Source organism: Lithobates pipiens, unplaced genomic scaffold (genome assembly GCF_037356315.1).
Source record: "Lithobates pipiens isolate NorthernLeopardFrog02 unplaced genomic scaffold, aLitPip1_a1.2 Scaffold_8, whole genome shotgun sequence".
Classification (NCBI taxonomy): Eukaryota; Metazoa; Chordata; class Amphibia; order Anura; family Ranidae; genus Lithobates; species Lithobates pipiens.
The window spans coordinates 280,900,702-280,922,371 of NW_027507903.1; the positions used below are offsets into that span (position 1 = coordinate 280,900,702).

At 41.3% G+C, this 21,670-nt stretch overlaps 1 protein-coding gene across 1 annotated transcript in view; it reads right to left on the reverse strand.

Annotated features, from left to right (window-relative positions):
• Positions 1–21,670, reverse strand: part of STAB2 (stabilin 2) — a 234,665-nt gene that overhangs the window by 16,385 nt on the left and 196,610 nt on the right. The window contains exons 53-60 of the mRNA XM_077472148.1: positions 17,508–17,654; positions 16,985–17,041; positions 15,924–16,050; positions 11,190–11,339; positions 9,144–9,248; positions 8,942–9,049; positions 6,789–6,982; positions 67–208 (exon numbers count right to left, since the gene is read on the reverse strand). Of these exons, the coding sequence (XP_077328274.1) occupies positions 67–208; positions 6,789–6,982; positions 8,942–9,049; positions 9,144–9,248; positions 11,190–11,339; positions 15,924–16,050; positions 16,985–17,041; positions 17,508–17,654 (1,030 nt within the window). The remainder of the gene's footprint in view (positions 1–66; positions 209–6,788; positions 6,983–8,941; positions 9,050–9,143; positions 9,249–11,189; positions 11,340–15,923; positions 16,051–16,984; positions 17,042–17,507; positions 17,655–21,670) is intronic.

A 21,670-nucleotide genomic window follows, 5' to 3' on the forward strand; every position in this document is an offset into this window, starting at 1 on the left:
CACCCATAATACATGACTGTTGTGATGTATCTTTAATAAGGACACGCTTATCCATTCTTTACTCACCTAGATAGTGTAAATCAGCACATAATGCATCTGTGTGACATTGTCCATTATCCTGCATACATCTGTCAATGGGTGTTTCCTTCAACTCACAGGTTATACCATCTCCAATGTATTGGTCCTTGCATTCACATTTACGTTTGTCCTAAGAAAACAGCAAACAAAATGTTTATAGAAAATACTAAATGCAAAACACAGTAAATAAACAGGAACAATGCTACCAGTATAGCAACACATCAGCCAAAGACCCCCAGTGTGTACCCGCACTGCATCCAATAAATCAAAGATTGGCAGCCACAAAGATCAATTTATAACTAATAAAAGGTCCTAGGGGTCTTAAGATGCCTTGTGTCCAGACACTTTAGAGTTTTGGATCACACTTTGTAGAGGTTCCTGGATCTGCCAGTGTGTATCTGCAAATGTATATCAAAAAATACATACCTCTGTTTTACCCCTAGACATTTTGTACTGATTAGCTAGAGAGAATGCTGGGAAATATTTGCATTGCTTAGTATATTCACCTACCCGAGTGCATGTTTTATAAATTGATTTGTGCAGCTGCAATATTTATTTGGAGGTTGATGATCGGGACATTTTAAAAGCATTAACTTCAAATAGGCTACCTAGCTGGTAGAATTTGGACTTGTTGCAAGCGATAATATATATACAGTGAGAGAAAAAAGTATTTGATCCCCTGAACTCGTGCAATTTCATTCCTGTATGTCAGTCCCGTCTTCGGGGGCGATTTGAGAGACATCTGTGCATGTTGCTGCACAGATGTCTATAAAAATAACATCCCAAAGTTATCAAAAGTAGTATAGAAACTACTTTTGGGAATCGATGCGGCGCTGTAAATGTAGTGTCACACTGATTCAGATGTAGAGATTTGGCATGCAATTTGACGATTTGTGATTTGCGATTTGCCAAATCGCTGCAATGTGAGCCAGGGCTAAAGGGAGTACTCCTAATCTCAGCATGTTACCTCTATAAAAAACACCTGTCCACAGAAGCAATCAGATTCCAATCTCTCCACCATGGCCAAGAACAAAGAGCTGTCCAAGGATGTCAGGGACAAGATTGTAGACCTACACAAGGCTGGAATGGGCTACAAGACCATTGCCAAGCAGCTTGGTGAGAAGGTGACCACAGTTGGTGCGATTATTTGCAAATGGAAGATACACAAAATAACTGTCAATCTCCATCGCTCTGGGGCTCCATGCAAGATCTCACCTCATTTTACTGATCAAAAGAATCATGAGGAATCAGCCCAGAACTACACGGGAGAATCTTGTCAATGATCTCAAGGCAGCTGGGACCATAGTCTCCAAGAAAACAATTGGTAACACGCTACGCCATGATGGACTGAAATCTTGCAGTGCCCACAAGTTCCCCCTGCTTAAGAAGGCCCGTCTAAAGTTTGCTACTGAAAATCTGAATGATTCAGAGGAGTACTGGGTTAAGGTGTTATGGTCAGATGAGACCAAAATCAAGCTCTTTGGCATCAACTCAACTTGCCGTGTTTGGAGGAGGAAGAATACTGCCTATGACCCCAAGAACACAATGCCCACCATCAAACATGGAGGTGGAAACATGCTTTGGGGTGTTTTTCTGTTAAGGGGACAGGACAACTTCACTGCATCACAGGGATGATAGACGGGGCCATGCACTGTCAAATCATGGGTGAGAACCTCCTTCTCCCAGCCAGGGCATTGAAAATGGGTTGTGGATGGGTATTCCGACATGACAATGACCCAAAGCACATGGCTAAGGCAGCAAAGGAGTGGTTCAAGAAGCACATTAAGGTCCCGGAGTGGCCTAGCCAGTCTCCAGACCTTAATCCCATAAAAACTATCAATAAATTCTGTATTACATGCTGTTCACACTCGCTCGGTCACTATGAGATTTTTTTTTGGATTCTGCAAAAAACCTGGCTGATCCTGATCACTCTAGCTCCACCTTCTGTCCAAATCCCCAATTCAGCTAGGGATTTTGCAGCTGTGGTGGCAAATCTGCACACTTTTCATTGAGTTTCCATGCTGAGCATTTCCTCCCTATCACATCTGAGCAGCCCATGTGACTATAGACATGTGGGCATATACAGAGTGCTAAATGACGGCCCACTCACTCCCTCCCTCCCTCCTCCAAGCCCACTAACCAACTAAACACAATGAGGGCAGGATATTACATATAGATTAATGGAGGCTTCACCTCCTTCTTATTCTAAGACACAGACTGGAGAGTCGTGACACTGGCAGAAATTCACCCATACCATGTTATTTCCACATAATAATAAAGATTTAATTTCAAATATATATTTGTATGACAATATAAAACAGTTTATTGATATTAATTATTTCTTTTTACAGTACAGTTTTTTTTTTTTTTCCATTTTGAACCCACAGTAGAGGACTAGAAACTCCTCCTGCTTAGGTTTCCCTGCAGATAGACGAGGAAAGATCTGGGTCATGTGACAGCTGTATATCGATTATGAAAAATGTATTCAGATGTTTTTTAATAAATAATTATAGTGTCATCATCCACATACAGAAATAGAAGGGACAATGTCAGTTAAACAGTGGGTGTTTAAAATCTCTTTAATTCAACAAACTAAATTAAGGCACAGTGATATGTAATAACTAATCGGACGTTTCTTTTCATTAAGCTAAGTTCAATAAAGTTTGGAAATTCCATATTTAAATGGAGATTTGTTGCAAGACATCACTGTGCTCTGTATTGCTATGCAAGTTCTGTTGCTTTTCAGTTTGGGTCTGAATAAAGGACTAATGTTTGCTCCTGAAAAGCTTAGACCCCTTTCACACTGAAGCATTTTTCAGTCGCTTTTGGGCTAAAAATAGCGCCTGTAAAGCTCCTGAAAAACAGCTCCCCTGCAGTCTCAGTGTGAAAGCTCGAGTGCTTTCACACAGGCGATGCGCTGGCAGGATGTTAAAATAACTGCTGCAAGCAGCATCTTAGGAGCGGTGTATACACCGCTCCTGCCCATTGAAATGAATGGGCAGAGCTGGCAAAGTGGCGCTTTGCAGGTATTTAACCCTTTTTCGGCTGCTAGTGGTGGTTAAAAGTGCCCCGCTAGCGGCCGAAAACCTCTGCAAAAGCATCAGTAAAGCACCGCTAAAAATAGCAGTGCTTTACCGCTGATGCCCCTGTGGGAAAGCAGCCTTAGTGGTAGAAGAAGGAAAAGCTTTAAGAGGCTATAGGGGAAGATGTAAGGGCAGATCATTATACTGCCAAGGTACACATATTAGTCTAAACGGATCAGCCATAGCTTTAGGACCACCCACCTAATATTGAGTAGGTCCCCTATGCCACCAAAATAGTCCTGACTCCTGACCTGTTTGACCTGTTGGAGCCAAATACCACTGCAATACCTTCAGAGGTCTAGTGGTATCCATGCCTCAAGCTGTCAGTAGCAAATCCTTTATGTTATATAAGTTGTGAGATGGATCGCACTTGTTTTCCAGCACATCCCACTGATGCTCAATCGAATTGAGATCTGGAAAATTTGGAGGCCAAGTCAATACCTCAGACTTGTTGTGTTCCTCAAACCATTCTTGAACCATTTTTGCCATGTGGCAGGACACATTATGCTTCTAAAAAGAGGCCCCTGCTATCAGTGCAGCTACCGTTTCATGAAGGGGTGTACTTGGTCAACGCACGGACAGGAGAGGAGAGAGCGAGAACTGGATATGCTCCTCCTCCTCTCGCCCCTCTCCTCCTGTGTGTGTCCGCAGCCCCGCCCACATTACAATCCCTGGCAGTACTGTTCTTCACAAAAAGCCCAGCAGCCAGCAACTATCTAGTGGAGGAAATGTGCAGTCAGCCTGAGCCTCCATCTATAGTGATTAAAGTGCCTCCCCCCTTCTCTCACCAGCCTCTGAGCACACTAATGTAAGGGAGAGCTTTGTGGACTGTAATGTAATGGGGGAATCTGATGTACTTGGGGGATTTGGTGAGCAGGGACCCCCTTACATCAGGATTCCCAGAGCACCCCTTACATCAGAGTAACCCTTTACACTACAGTCCGCAGAGCTCCCCCTTAGAGCCCTTTCACTCCACCAAGTTGATCCGCCTGCTCAGCAGGAGACCTGCCTGCTGATCCCCACTGGGCAGGCGGATAACAGGTTCCTGTCCACTCCACAGACACAGACACATTGCGCTGTTCTCTATGCGGCGTTCAAATGTAAATGGACCACCTGTCTGTTTACATCTGACTGTCATCTGATCCAATCTGCCAAGCGACTGGGGAATGGATTCCAATCCATATATTTTGTTTTCAGCAGATTGGATTGGATGCAATAGAGTATAAACAGACACATGTATGTTTACATCTGCCTCCCCATACAGATCAATGGGTGGTCAGATCAGTCCACCCGTTTGGAAGGGCCCATACAGTGCAACTGGAAATTCTGCAGACTCTGAAGTAACAGGGGCTCTGGGAACCCTGATTAAAGGGAAATGCTGGGAATTATAATGTAAGTGGGGGCTCTGGTTACCAGGGACCCCCTTATATCAGAGTAATGCCCTGTACACACGATCCGACTTTCTGATGGAATATGTGTGATCGGATCATGTTGTTGGAAAATCCGAGCGTATATGGGCTCCATCTGACTTTTTCGGTCGGAATCTAAAAGTCGGATCTAAAATTTTCCATCAACAAAATCCGATCATTTAAATTCCCGATCGTGTGTAGACAAATCTGTGGCCAAAGTGCAATGCATGCTCAGAATAAATTGCTAGACCAAAACTATTGGATACTGGCCTCTTTCTAGTTCCTTCGTACATGGTTTACGTCATTCTGAACTATCTGATTTTCCGACAACTTTGTGCGACTGTGAGTATGCAAGACAAGTTTGGGCCAAAATCTGTCGGAAAAAATGCCATGGATTTTTCATCGGAATGTCCGACCATGTGTACAGGGCATTACTCTTCACACCAGAATCGGTAGTGTTCCCCCTTACATCAGAGTTCTCACTGTTCTTCCTTAAATTAAAGTCCCCAGAGTTCTCCTTTATATCAGAATATGCAGAGTCCCCCTTACAGTGTAAAGGAACTCTGCGAGTTCAGATGTAAATGGGAAACTGTGCGTATTCAGATGTAAAGCGTAACTCTGTGGATTCAGATGTAAAGCGTAACTCGATTCAAATGTAAAGAGGGGCACTCTGTGGACTCTTGTGTAAAGGGACTCTTGTGATTAAATATATACAATTAAAAATGTTATTTAAAGCGGGGTTCCAAGTGGAACTTCCGCTGATCGGAACCCTCCCCCCCTCCGGTGTCACAATTGGCACCTTTCAGGGGGGAGGGGGGTGGAGATACCTGTCAAAGACAGGTATTTAGACCCACTTCCGGGCATAGACTCCCATGGGAGTCTATGCCATTTCCTGTTCTGCCGCGCTGTCTGCTGAGACACACACGGGTCCCAGTGACAACGCGGACAATTCCTATTGCGCTGCGCGACTCGCGCATGCGCAGTAGGGAACCGGGAAGTGAAGCCGTTTCGCTTCACTTCCTGATTCCCTCACCTAGAATGGTGGCGGCAGCAGCCGAGAGCCGAGCGATCGATCGGCCTCGGCTGCCGGCATCGCTGGATCCCGGGACAGGTGAGTGTCCATTTATTAAAAGTCAGCAGCTGTAGTATTTGTAGCTGCTGGCTTTTAATATTTTTTTCCGCAGTACAGTCCCGCTTTAATCACAAAATATAAGTATAGTGTATACTAGAAAAAAAATGTTTGCCCTGCGATGTTAAAAGTCTTCGAGTTGGGCTTGAAGAAAAGATGGCAACCCTACCTAAGACGGCAGGAAGGGGTCCCACTGCAGGACTATAATAAAGGGCCCCACAACAGGAGAAAAGGACCCTGGGATCAGTGGGAAGGGCCCCGGGACTAAAGGTTGGGGGGGGGGGACCCTTCATGATTTCTTGCACTGGGGCCCTGAAGGTTCTAGTTACACTTCTGCTAACATCCATATGAATTGCAGCAGGAAGGTTTCCTAGCAGAATATTGCCCAAATCATCACACTTGTTTTCTTCGTATACTGCATGCTGGTGCCATCTCTTCCCCAGGTAAGCGACGTACATGCACTCGTCCATTCACAGGATGTCAAAGAAAATATTATTCATCAGACCTGGCCACGTTCTTCAATTCCTCCATGGTCCAGTTCTGATGCTCTCTTGCCCTTTGTAGGAACTTTTGGCAGTGGACACGGGTCAGCATGGACACCCTAGCTGGTCTGTGGCGACGCACCCCCATACACAACAAATTGCCATTTTTTTCTACTTCAGGGACATGTTTACTTGCTGCCTAATATATTTAATCAACTTTCACATGACATTTTAAGGAGAATAATCAATTCACTTAACCTTTCACTGGTCATAAAGTTATAGCTGACCTGTGCATGTGGTATTTGAATATTGCAAGCCCCTTGTTTTATTACTAATGATATAATCCGCATTATCTGCCTAATTGTAAACTATGGAAAATATTACTACAGGTATAAATGTCAAGTCAATTAAAAAATATGCAATCTATTTTGTTTAAATAAATCTGAGAAAAAACGAGACAGCAATTTATGTTAGATTCCTTTAAGAGAAACACTGCTGTACTATGACTGAGAAATAACTGAATTTTAGAAATTAATACAGTAACACTGAACTTTTGTAAAACAATTTTTTTTTAGCTTTGTCAATAAATGGAATTAACAGACATTACCGGTCCAGTCATGGTACAGATGGCATGTTCATGGCACCCGCCGTTTAGTCCATCAGCACATGGGTTAATGGGTGTGCAGACAGTTCCATCTCCACTGTATCCTTTTAGACAGCTGCAAGTCACTTTCACACCACTTTGTGAGCACTTTGCATTCTTATCACAGCCACCATTATTTGCCTGACACAGATTTACCACTACAGGAAAAGAAAAAATATTATTAATAATAATAATAATAATAATAACGCCATGATGATTTGCTATAAAATGAGTGCACATGTCATATCTAAACCCTACTAACACCACTGCCCGTCACTCTCTTCTATATATACTGTACATATCTCTTTCATAGGACTTTAGCAAAGGTGAAAAGTAGCTTTCAAGATAAAGTTAGGCCATGCACAAAACATTTTATCTGCTACTTTATTGACATCCATTGAGTGTCTGGAACATCAAGTACTTATATATATATATATATATATATATAAGTTACAGGCTTGTATAAAGAAATGTTATAAAATAAGAATGCTTTCAAAAATATATATTTTAATTGCTTAATTTTATCAATTTAAAAATGCAAAGTGAGCAAACAAAGAAAAATCTAAACAAAATGAATATTTGGTGTGAAACCCTTTGGTTTCAAACCAACATCAATTCTTACCCTACGTTCATAACTATGCGTTTTTTTGTGTGTTTGTAGAAGCACGCTACAGTCCATTTAGAATGATTTCTTATGGACGTAGTTCACATCTGTGCATTTATTGGAATCGGTCAGGGCCCTTTTTCCCTGCAGCAGATTACGTTGTGCATGTAATAGACTTCAATGAAGCTGCACCAAAATCTCAAGTGTTGTGTTTGTTATGCATTTTTTTTAACACACTGTATATAGCTGGTTGCTAAGGAGTGGTCTGGAAAGTTGAGTCTTGAACTGTCAGTGGGGTTCCTCACTGACAGCTGAATTTAAAGAAAAAAATTGCAGACAAAAAACAAAATCAGGAAATAAAATGACGTGGGGTCCCCAAAAATCTCCGGACACAACAAAGGCTAACCGCCAACTGCCTGCTCTTCCATCTGACAGTTCTTGAATAGGTAAGGCATGGGGCCACCTGGCGACATCACCTGATGGCATTGCCCTCCTGTGACGCCATCGACTGGTGCATGCTGGGCAGCTGACATCACAGGGGGGGACACCAGGTGATGTCACTGGGTGGCCCCGCCCCTTACCTATTTAATAGTTGTCAGATGGAGTAGCAGTCAGTCAGTGGTTAGCCTTCGTCCTGGTCTGAGCTTTTTTTTTTTTTGGGTGTGACGGCCGACCTGATTGATGATGGATCTACATCAGGGGACATTGTTTTTTTTTCATTTTTAAATAGGAGTTGTCATTTCTTTTACTTTATATCTTTTTGACACTTTTTTCAGTGAATGAGTAGGGCTACAATGTATTGATTTGGGGGAGGGGGGGTTACATTAAAGCATGTTGTTTTTTCAGTGAGGAACAGCCCAACTCTGCTACCAAGGTGAGGTTGTGGAAGACAGTTTCATGTTACAGCACAAGGAGTGATGGTTTGGCCCTGATCTCAGCATCTTCGAGTATGTCTGGGATTACATGAAGAGACAGAAGGATTTGAGGCAGCCTACATCCACAGAAGATCTGTAGTTGGTTCTCCAAGATGTTTGGAATAACCTTCCGGGTTCCTTAAAAAACTGTGTGCAAGTGTACCTAGAAGAACTGATGCTGTTTGAAGGCAAAGAAGGGTAATCACACCAAATATTGATTGATTTGGATTTCTCTTCTGTTCATTCACTTTCTATTTTGTTAATTGATAAAAATAAACTATTAACACTTCTATTTTTTGAAAGCGTTCTTTATTTATAGCATTTTTCACACCTGACTAAAAAAACTTTTTCACAGATATATCTATATCTATATCTATCTATCTATCTATCTATCTATCTATCTATCTATCTATCTATCTATCTATCTATCTATCTATATATATATATATATATATATATATATATACACATATATATACATACACACTAGGTTTTTGGGCATGCAATCCTTTTTAGATCATATCCTCTGCAAAAAAGGTGTATGTAATGTGAGACCTCAAACAGAATGGAGCAATATAACAACTGATTAGGTGTATTACCTTTACACGTTCTTCCATCACCTTCATAGAACTTCTTACACTCACAGGTTTTATCCCTCCTGCACACAGCATCTCTCGAGCATGGAGGTGTACAGACTGGAGGTAAATCTATAAGTAATTAGGGAAAAAGTTATTTTGACATTATTATGTCCAATACTGAAACTGCTTAGTGCTTGAAGACACAAAAATAATTAAGAGTAACCTAATTTAGTTTCGCAGCGTTTTCCAATCCATCCTCTCTTACAGGTGCACTCCCCAGTTCCAGTGATGCCTTCGTCACACTGTCCATTTTCCGTGCAGTCACAGACTACAAGACATAAATGGTGAGCTTGGCTCAGTAATTATCATAATTCATCAATGCATAACACACCTCACACTATTCACATTGTTCATATGCAGAAAGGGAATGAGGAGCACACAACACATGCCTCGTACACACGACCGGACTTTCTGGCAGAAAAGTTCCAACTGAATCATTTCATCGGATATTCCAATCGTGTGTGGACTTCATCTGACTTTTTTCTTCAAAAATTCTGATGGACCTAGAAATAGAACATGTTTTAAATCTTTCCGACGGAATCAATTCCTATCGGGAAAACCATTCGTCTGTATGCTAGTCCGGCGGACCATATATGACGCATGGGCAGCTATTGGCTACTGGCTATTGAACTTCATTTTCTAGTCCCGTCGTACATCAGTGCGTTCTAAACGAACGAACTTTGGTGTGATCATGTGTAGGCAAGTCCGTTTGGTCAGAACCCTGTTGGAAAGACCGCCAGAGCTTATTCTGATGGAAAGTCTGGTCGTGTGTACGCGGCAAGATTGTTATCCTTGTTTACGTACAGAAACATCTCTCTGGCATGCAGTGGCACAAACATTCATACAAAAATGGTTATTAATATGTCAGGCTTAGTGAAAAAATACAGTGAGAAAAATATGTGAGCTGCCATTTCTGACCTCCCACTGAAAATGCTAGTGCCTGGCTGTCATGCTTATCCAATAACTTCAATGCCTTAAAGGGTCAGTCCACCATAACATGATATTTTAGTTTAGGCAGAGGCTGGTAGACTAATTTCTAGTGGCATCTGGTGCTATTTGTTTTGGAGGGGGGGGGGTTGGGGGCAGCAAACAATCCACCCGTCGCCACCTCCTCCCAGTCGGTCGGGTCACAGGCAACCCCTGTGTCTAGGTAGTGGGCAGCACTTCCTCCAGGTGGCACCCCCTTCTCCTGGTGCTTCACGGCGGCTTCCCCTGTGTCTCCTCCTTCCTCCTCAGCGGTCAATGGGATCGCTTCTCCTCCCAGTGGCCAATCGGGTGCCGGGTCTCAGGACCTGCTTCCTGATTGGCCAGGAGGAGAATCAGGAAGACAATAGTGTAGATTCATTTGCTATTGTTACACAACTGGGTGGGCTCAGGGCGCAGTGCTCTGCGCCCCCGAGCACACCCTTTTTTGAAGCCTATTAGAGCCTCTGACTCTAATCGCATGTGTCTGGCGCCCCACATGTAGATTATGGGGCTGGACGCATAGATTAGGGGGACTGTGCCTGCTAATTTATATGTCTTAAATAAATTAACAGTGAGATAAGCCTGCCATAATTCCCGACTTCACTCCTGTCCACCTAGAATTTTGTGTATCTTATCTGCCTTTGAGTACTGCACCCTTTTTTGATGTATTTTCCATAATGTAAAATAAATAAAAACTTCAAAAAAGGAGGGGTGGAACCCCTAAAAATGGTCCCAGAGGGTGTGCAGAACCAGGAGCTCAAGTGCAGATCTCTGGCATATGTGTAGACATAAATGTGCACACAAGTGGTCATCACTAGCTGTGACCAGACAGGAACATGAACACAGTGAAAGCCTTTGTGAGTCTGACCACTATCTTGGATGCCATATCCAAGATAGTGGCACACAGCAGCATCATCAGCCCTGTTCAATATCATAACATTATCTTTAATTACAAGGGGATTAAATGTATGGAACATGGTAATTTACTATATAATCTTATGTGAAAATAGTATGAGGACAGGGTCTTTTTAAGGCAAAAAAAAGTGAGTTCAAGCTGTTTCAGAGGGAACCATATTATTCTAAAGATTAAGTAGAAATTAAATCCCTATTAATATAAATTAATACTTTTATTAGCATTATTTTAGTCGCATATCTTTGAGGACTAAAGCAGAGCAAATTATATTCATGTTTTCTCACTTCAGAGATCTTGTGCAAATAAAAAATAAAAAAACGATAAACCTACGTTTACAGTCTGGTCCATATCTCCCTGGCGTACAGATCTCACAAGCTGTTCCATTGAATTCAGGGCTGCATCTGCATTCTCCAGTGCCAGCATATCCTTCGTCACATGTTCCATGTTTATTACATGGGGTCTCAGGGCTCCCAGGACAGGCTGGTAGAACAAACACATGAAATCACCTTAGATCTTACTGAGAGACAAAAGAGATGCAAATGTATATAATCGTATTCAAGATCAAGTTAAAAGTATTTTGTATTTAGTGCATTTTCGGTGCCGTTATTACAAAATTTACCTTAAAATGTACCTGTACTTTGTTTACACAAAGCAGCAGATTCACTGTAGCCAAATTTCTTTTTAATCAGGTAAGTTTTTTTTATTAGCATACAATGCCTTGAAAAAGTATTCACACCCCTTGAAATTTTCAAAATTTTGTCATGTTACAACCAAAAATGGAAATGTATTTTATTGGGATTTTATGTGATAGACCAACACAAACTGGCACATAATTGTGAAGTGGAAGGACAATGATAAATGGTTTTCAATTTTTTTGTACATGAATAAATATGTGTGGCGTGCATTTGTATTCAGCCCCCCTGAGTCAATACTTTGTAGAACCACCTTTCACTGCAATTACAGCTGCAAGTCTTTTTGGGTATGTCTCTACCAACTTTGCACATCTACAGAGTGAAATGTTTGCTTATTCTTCTTTGCAAAATAGCTCAAGCTTTGTCAGATTGGATAGAGAGCATCTGTGAACAGAAATTTTCAAGTCTTGCCACAGATTCTCTATTGGATTTAGGTCTGGAATTTGACTGGGCCATTCTAACACATATGCTTTGATCTAAACCATTCCATTGTAGCTCTGGCTGTATGTTTAGGGTCGTTGTCATGCTGAAAAGTGAACCTCAGTCTCAAGTCGTTTGCAGAATCTAACAGATTTTCTTCTAAGATTGCCCTGTATTTGACTCCACAACACAACATGATGCTGCCACCACCATGTATCACGGTGGGGGATGGTGTGTTAGGTTGATGTGCAGTGTTAGTTTTCCACCACACACAGCTTTTTGCTTTTAGGCCAAAAAGTTAAATTTTGGTCTCATTTGACCAGAGCACCTTCTTCCACATGTTTGCTGTGTCCCCCACATGGCTTCTCACAAACTGCAAACTGGACTTCTTATGGCTTTCAACAATGGCTTTCTTCTTGCCACTCATCCATAAAGGCCAGATTTGTGGAGTGCATGATTAATAGTTGTCCTGTGGGCAGATTCTCCCAACTGAGCTGTGGATCTCCGCCTCGCTTCCAGAGTTACCATGGGCCTCTTGGCTGCTTCTTTGATGAATGCCCTCCTTGCCTGGCCTTGTCAGTTTAGGTGGACGGCCATGTCTTGGTAGGTTTACAGTCGTGCCATAATCTTTCCATTTTCAGATGATGGATTGAACAGTGCCCTGGGATTTTCTTTTTTTAGAACCTAACCCTGCTTTAAACTTCTCCACAACTTTATCCCTGACCTGTCTGGTGTGTTCCATGGCCTTTGTGATGCTGTTTGTTTACTAAGGTTCTCTAACCTCTGAGGGCTTCACAGAACAGCTGTATTTATACTGAGATTAAATTACACACAGGTGAACTCTAGTAAAGGGGGCTGAATACAAATGCTCACCACACTTTTCAGATATTTATTTGTAAAAAATCATGAAAACTATTTCTCATTTTTCCTTCCACTTCACAATTATGTACCACTTTGTATTGGTCTATCACATAAAATTTCAATAAAATACATTTATGTTTTTGGTTGTAGCGTGACAAAATGTGGAACATTTTAAGGGGCATGAATACTTTTTCAAGGCACTGTATATCATTTTACACAAAGCAGTATACACACTGTTATAGCACATAAAGCATACAAGCAGTAGAAATGACGCGTGCCTCATGAGTCATAAAAAAAATACCAGAACTGACACAACGTTAATGAAATGGAATAGTATTTTTTGCATAAAAGTGAATGTAGAGATAAATATATACCTGCGTTATTCCCTGCAACACATAAGTATTTCTTTTGGCTTCCAGTGTCACAGTTCCAAACTGTCCCTTCTTTGAAGGTACTATCCTTCTGCCCCCCTTTGCAGCCTTAGTTGTCCCACTTTTGGGTGTGATGTGTACTTCGCTATAAAAAAATTATGCTGCACTAAATGCTTTATCCAACCTCTAAATTACTGCATTTGTTTTTTTCAAAAGAAAACATAAAAGGAGAAATAAAGGTAAAATAGGAACTTGTGTGGTTTAGCCAATCATTTTTTGCACATTAAATCTTTGTGGCCTATGTAATTGGGCCGTGGCAGGAACCTGTCACTTGCCTATATACTGTGTGCTTAAAGGTGTCCTTTTTTAAGGTGTGCCCACTGCTGAACAAAAGGACAATGGAGTTAAAGAAACTTTTTGAGTTGCTATGGGAAAAGGTTTGCTTTAAACCAGGCATGTCCAAAGTCCGGCCTGCGGGCCAATAGAATGTTTTGAACGGCCCGCCTGGTTATTTGGACATACATATCTTTTGTGGCCCCCGACGATCTCCCAGCACCAGGGCCACAAAAGATGTATATGCTTCGGAAGGGACAGGGAGGAGGCGGGGCCGAGTGCCGTACACAGGAGAATTTCCTGTTTACGGGCGGCCTCTGTAATAGGAAGTCCCAACTCCGGCGCTGCCATTGGACGATTGTTCTGTCCATCAAAGGATGTGGGACTTTCTATTAAAGAGGCCACCGTGTAAACAGGAGTATCTCCTTTGGCACTCGTCAGTGCATTCCTGACAATGGTGCTACGTTCCTGACAATGGTGCTGCGTTCCTGACAATGGTGCTACGTTCCTGACAATGGTGCTGCGTTCCTGACAATGGTGCTGCATTCCTGGCAATGGTGCTGCGTTCCTGGCAATGGTGCTGCGTTCCTGGCAATAGTGAGGCATTCCCGGCTATGGTTGTGCATTCCTGGCTATGATGGTGCATTCCTGGCTATGGTGGGGGCATTCCTGGCTATGGTGGGGGCATTCCTTGCTATGATGATGCATTCCTTGCTATGGTGGGGGCATTCCTGGCTATGATGGGGACATTCCTGGCTATGGTGAGTGCATTCCTGGCTATGGAGGGGGCATTCCTGGCAATGGTGGAGGCATTCCTGGCTGTGGTGAGTGCCTTCCTGGCTATGGTGCTGTGTTTCTGGCTATGGTGCTATGTTCCTGGCTATGGTGCTGCATTCCTGGCTATGGTGAGTGCGTTCCTGGCTATGATGCTGCGTTCCTGGCAATGGTGAGGCTACATTCATGGCAATGGTGGGTCTGCAGATGGGCACTGATTAGGCTGCATTGGTGGGCACTGACCATTATTTTGCTTCACAGTTCTTTATTTAAAATTAAAAATGTTTTCCTGAAACTTCCCTCTTAAAGTGAAGGTGCGTGTTATACGCCAATTAATACGGTACATCCAAATAATACGCCAAAGCTCATCTCTTCCCACACACAGCCACAAATTGCAAGAGAATTCTTGTTGGGCAGTGTATTAGAGCTCGAACGAACACACTTAGACCAAATTTTAACGGTTCAAAGAATGTCAAGCAAAATGGTCGGCCCTCACGCATGTTCACTTCAAATCAAATCCGGCCCTCTTTGAAAAAAGTTTGGACACCCCTGCTTTAAACTAAATACTGTCATTTTAATATTTGTTACATACTTGCTGCTTATTTTTTTTATTTCTATTTTTATTACGTGTAAAGATTTGTTGATTAGTCACTAGAGAGAGTACCCCTACAGTCACACAGACCCACCTACTGAGATTAGATTGTTGAGATAGAATATCGGTGACATGGGACACTGTTTTCATTGAGTCTGTTGAGTTTCAATGTGATATAGAGCTGTAAAGCAGATCTGTTGTGTAACATTTAAAAAAAGGTAGCACAGCATGTATATACAGTGATCAGTGTATGGTACCAAAAGCAAGCCCAATTTGTAGTAAGAAAAGCAGGTAGGCTACAACAAAGAAACCAAAGTCAAACTGTGATATCTCTAAAAATGTAAAAATGTTCTGAGCTCATGAAAGAAGCAAATCTGCTGGATATTGCTAAAGGCAGAGTCCTTGTTTAGAGATTTGTCACACTTAGCCTGCATAGTTCTCCCCAAATGAGAGTTCTCACCAAAACTCTTTATATAATCCCTATCACATCAGCATGCATGTTTTGCTGGACCACATTTTACCTTCTACGCAAGAAAATCAGCATTAAAAAAGCCAATGCAAACTGACTTTGCAGACTTTTTAGTTTCATCAGCTTTAATCTGGACAATCCAAGACCATTGTGTTCATTCCTTCCCAGTCACTTCCTGTATGCTCTTTTTACTTTACCACAATATGTTATATTGTTCTGCTAACCTTTGTGATCTAACATTGTTGAAAATTTGGATTGTAATATACCTATACATTTCTTTCTGTACTTTTTACTTGTAACTACCCTATGCAGAATATCAATTAAATAAGCTTGAACTGATAAAGAGCCAATGCATAACTGGGTGGGTATCAGGTTTTGTGCTGAAATACTTAACTTTTACTAAAACCCCTTTGAAACAGTGCACTCACAGTCATAGATGTGAGGGGTAGGTATTTTTAATCAGCAGTACACGGGACAGCATTAAATATGATTCAGCTTCCACTTATTGACCAGAAAAAGGTGAATGGCTGGAAATGAAGTAATAACACATACCTTGGCAATCTCTTCCATAGTATCCCTTACAGCATTTGGCCATCCACAGAACCATGGAACATTCCTGGCGGCAACCCTGTATACTCCGCCTGGAGCTTAACTCATACTGACATTTGGTTTTCTGGCCCTGTACAATGCATGTAAATATAAGTTCTATTTTTAGTTTATTCAGTAACATAAATTGCAAATACACTTAAACAACTGATCATAGGATGTCTTATAGTTTATTCTCTGACTGGGGGCAAAATTTAAAACAATACTATGTTCATAGCAGGGTATTGGCATACTTAGCTTGGGGGTTGCAGTACTCCCCAGATACAGCTAGTTGTGGCATGTTCTACAGGTCTAGGCACATCTAAGCAACCATGTTATCTACTGTTTTGGAGGCCCATCTGAATAGCAGTAATACAGTATGCCGCCCTGTACAGACTCAAGCTTTGGGGAAGCCTGGGAGATGCTACTTTGTTTCAGAGGTAAAATTCTTTGCATTAAAACTCTGGAGAGATTTTTGGTAAGCGAGTAGGAATACATTTTTTCTGGTGGATGTTGGGAGGGAGATATTTTTCGGGGGAAATGGTAGGAATTTTTGCTTGTGGGAAGGGGGTTGTGCCAAAATTTGTGCTGGGAGAGTTCCCATATACTGTAATGATTGCTGCTTTGTTGCCCTCAATTGACTGTTTGCTGCCCACTTTAATCTTTGCCTATTGGTTGCCCATGTATTTTTGTTGCCCTTGTCTTGTCTTTTAGAGGACAGTGTTACTATAATGTATTCCTCAGCAGGCCTTTCATTATCAAAGCACACCACTATTATCACCATGTTTCACCATGGTGAACTACTGTAAATGGCATATATTTACATGTTTACATACATACAAGCAAATCTCAGTATTTTTTTCTGTCTGTCCATTCCTTATATCCATTTAATTTTATTTTTATTAGCGAAAATAATTTTGCAGTATAAAAGAGTGCAGGGAGTTGTGAAATATAATAAATACACTACTGTAGCAGGTCATGCATAGATGTAATTCTGATACATTGCACATAACATTTAACTACGGTACCTTGGGCTTGCTTCCTGATGGGCACTTTGGAACGTTAAAGCACATACCACAATCACCCTATTAAATATACAGAAAGAAGTGTTACAAGGTGGATAAATATATTTAAATGGCTCAATAAGGAAGAAGTAAATAGGAGGAGGAGACAAAAAGGAAACAACAGATTACTAAAGTGGAAATCCAGTTCAAACTTTCTCTATTTATGTTTTGATGCTGTAATTGTACTTGTTAGGGAAATTTCCACTACTACCTGTGCCAGTGACACAACAGTAGCAGAAAGTCAGAAAACCTAAATTGGTGGAGACAGAAGCAAAAGCCTGAGGTGATAACCCTTTCACGGGCTAATAAGAAAAGTACTTTTTTGCTGTCTGTAATCCCACTGGAGAGGTCCGTTTCATCTCCTGTTATAGGAATTCAATGAAGACAGCAAAAAAAAAAAAAAAAAATCTAACCCTTCCCCTCAAAAAATGTTTTACTTATTAACATGAAATCTTGAGGATTATTACAACAGAAAATTGAAACTTACAGACATATCCATAGTAACTAAGCTGTCACATCGTCCACCCAAACTAAGAGGTGTAAGGAGGCAGTCAATGCCATAAGCTATTCCTCCATCGAAAAGAAGCTGTCGCTGGATGATCTTGCACTGTCTATTGTCCATAAAAATATCCCCCTGAGTAAATGAAGATATGTTATTAGATATGCATAGATTTAATTGATGCTAATAATCACCCTACAATCTGCACAGATCACACAGTTATTTCTCTACTGCGATGCTTATCAAAGTTTGTGAAAGCATCTTCTAATCTTAAAATACATGCATCGTACTAATAGAAAATATTACTGAATGATGTGGTTCATTTTTATTTCAGAATACTTTAATCCAAATACATTTTTGATTTAGCTATTTTGAATATGTAAAATTGTAAAAAAAAAACAGCTGAAGTGTCTGCCAAAAACACTGCTATCCAATAACATAAAAGCTGTTGATTGGGAGACACTACTTAGACTTAAAAGAAGACTGGCTGAATCTTGGACTATACATATGGTAATTAATGAATACGTTGTGATTAAAAGATTAGTAAGGGCTTGTTCACACCTTAAAATGTTGCCTCAATAACCAAGATTCTGGCCAAGAGAAATTTTACTAAGATTCTGTTAAGATTTTGTTGAGACATTTGAATACATGGTGTATGCCACCCTTACTTTACCACTAGGAGGCACCACAGCATGTGCTCGTTTCCTGGATCCCTTGGCACCTACTAGTGTAGAGTACTTGGAGCCCTCCTGGCACTTCCCTACAGGCCTAAGAAATGGGTTCCTGAACCCCAGGCTGGTCACATTTTGCCTTGTTTACTAATCACCGTTTGGTGGGGGATGTGTTACACCCCTAATTTTATTCTGTTTACATTTTTGGCTGGTAACCGTTCTCCGTGCTAATTTACACATGTCTCACAATGATTTACTAACCCGTCTGTTGTAATTTTGATGGATTTATATTAATAAACAATTTGAATAAGAAAAATGTTGCCTCAATGCACAGAAATGCATTGTATTATGTGTCCTGTAGTGCATTGTTATGCAAAGTTAAAAAACATGCAGGGTCTATTTGTAGTACTGGGCTCCCTCATTCAGCGCATAAAAATGTGAGCCTTACAGCACACTGAATTATGGTCTGAATGGGCCCTTACACATTGATTACATGTGAAGGCTAATGTCTATAGTACACAGGGGCTGAATGTTGGGAGACATCAGCTGGTTCCATTAAAAACGGGCAACATTCGGCCATGTGTATGTCAGCCAGTCTGAGAGAAGCAGGAAGTTTGGCTGTCTTCGGTCGGATGAGCATGCTGGAATACTAGCAGGCGAATGGCTTCTGAACATCGCTTTCAGTGCCAAGTTTTCTGGCGGGGAGGGGGGCACCATTGGAAAAGATCTCTGTACTAATGTTGAACTGTTATTGCAGCGGCTCTGACTGGAGCTTTCAGTTTAAAAAAAAAACTATTAGTTTGTACCAGCCTTGTACTATAGCTAAACTGCATGCTGGAAATGCAGTCACTCCCATTTAACTGGGGTAAATAGGCGTAAGTAGTTGATGTGAAGTACAAAATTTAAAGCAATTCCTTCAAAAGAAACACGCTTAGAAAAATGGGGGCTGCCATTGTTGACCTACAATTCACAATGCTGGCCGCTTGCCCCTTATGCTGAACCTGTGAGGTCAGAAAATGCTGACCTGGTGAAGCTAATGAGGTCAGAAATCCTACTTTCTGGGTAGTAACTAAAAAAAACATTGAAATCATTGGATCGTTATGTTGGCAGGCAAATAGCATTTTCACCAAAAACATGAGTTGAGGGCATCTGCCAATTAGTCAAATAGAGAGAAATACCCTTAACAGACACCATTTACCATTTAGGGTAATGACACTCTAGTCTCAGAACTGCATATAAACAAAAATGATCCCCACTAGAGTTGTGGAGAAAAAAGATGACCATATGAGTGACACATTGCTGATGTTAAAAAGGCATAATGTTTATTTATCCAATTAAAAGATCATATTAAATCACCTCCAAATGGAGGGAAATCATGTAGCAACAAGCAAAGTGCATGCCAATGGCCACGAGCCAAGGGGATGGGAAAAGTGGATGGATGGAGAGGGAGGAATAGGACTCTCACTGGGGCTGCACACAAGGGGAGAGAGAGCAGCCAGTGGGATGTGTAACTAAGATCTGTTTCTGGTCTGGTGAGTAATTCAAATCCACAAATGGATGTATGATAGAATCCAGTAGTACATTATATATTTATAGATATATGATCATCAATCATGATATATGAGGCAGCGCATAAAGGATCTCCAAAGTGTCTGGCACTGTGAACACTCGATAACCCGGTCACTGATTCCTATGGAGGAGTGTGTCCAATAAACTGTTACTATGGGCTATTCAATTGTATGATAAATCACCATGTATCAGCTAATTGCCATGCACTGAGGAGTGAGGATGAATATACAGCCCGTTAGTCAGCTTATGGTGTTTAGGGTAATGGGCCATGTATTTTGTCATTTATGTTATGTAATTCATGGGTGGACTTATTCTGTCTAAGTCAAGTGTGTGGAGGCAGTCAACGGCAATACATTACCCTTGATGGATAAGTGTAATTGGGCAATTCACTCCTCTATACTTGTGAATTCAGAGTAAATCCACCTTTGGAGATTTCATCAGGGCTTCCAGTGCTCTGGACATTGGGGAAGGCTGCTGACTGTTCCTGGCGTCACCGCCATGGCTGATATCTGCCCCAATTTAATCATTAAAGGAACATAAAAATTTTTTGTGATTGTACCCAGAGCTCTCAATTTGTGTATATATAGCTTCGAATAGCAGTCTTCTACAAGGGCTTGGGAGTACTGATCAGAAGAGGGGTATCTTTACACAAAGAGCATATATGCTTATTCAAACCTATTCAAAATGTCCAAGTAACCTCGAAGGATTAGTTAACAGGAAGGGGGAAAAAAGACTTAATGGAAAGGAAGGGAATGGAATGTAAGGTAAGGGAGACACACACAGGACACACAAAAGAAACACTGTCAACATCACCCCATAGCTGTCTAGATTCATGTTGGATAACGGGGTAAACAACCCTAAATGACACATGGGACATCGATATTAAGGTACATTACAAAATTTACAATTAAAATATGGCCATAAATGGCTCAGAACAGAGGCACAGGGCCAGGATAGTAATATGGGGAGTGATGTATCTAAAAGGTCCTACTGAGAAGGAGGTTGATTGGGATTCAAGAAAAACCTGTAAGTTGCGTTCAGTTTTCAAGCCGAGGGGGGGGCAAAGATTTTAGCTTATAAATCCACCACTTTTCTTTTTGCAATGAGATGAAATTAAAATCACCCCTTCTTGATGGTAATATAAGTGCATTGATGCCCTTCACTGAGATGCCTTCCAACTTCCCATCATGGTACTGGGTAAAGTGCTGGGCCAGGGGTTTCTAAGGGTCCTTTGCCTTTATCTCCCGCGTATGCTTCCCTAGCCTAAGTTTAAAGGGGCGTTTTGTCTTGCCTATTCATATTTTCTCACATGGACAGGTTATCATGTAAATCACTCTTGTCATTGAGCAGCTGAACATTCCCACGCTTCTTGGGAACTCTGATAACCATGTTGTACTGGATTCTTTAATAAATTCAGATTTAATTATAATATCCCCGGGTCTGTAAGCTACCACTCCATACAAGAAGCACATCATCGATGTACCTTATCCATGTGTGAACGTGGTCAAGGTACATCTGAGTGATAAAAACCTCTTCCTCCTCCCATAAACCCAGATGCAGGTACGCATACGCTGGGGCCCAGGATGCCCCAATGGAGGTACCCTTTATTTGTTGGTAGAATTTTGACAAGAACTGAAAACAGTTATTCTACAATGCAAACTCCAGAAGCTCAAGTATAAATTCATTCTGGTATCTGCTTTCTCGATAGTGATGTTATAGAAATTCGCCAACAGCCCTCTTACCACAATCATGTCGTATCGAGGTATAGAGAGACTCTACATCTACTCCAACCAGCCAGACACCTTTTGGAACTTTTAAATCCTGAATCTTGGCCAAGACATCCCCTAGGACTTTCAACAATACATCAAAATATTTTCCCATTTTGTCTAAAGGTCCTTTAATGGCAGATAC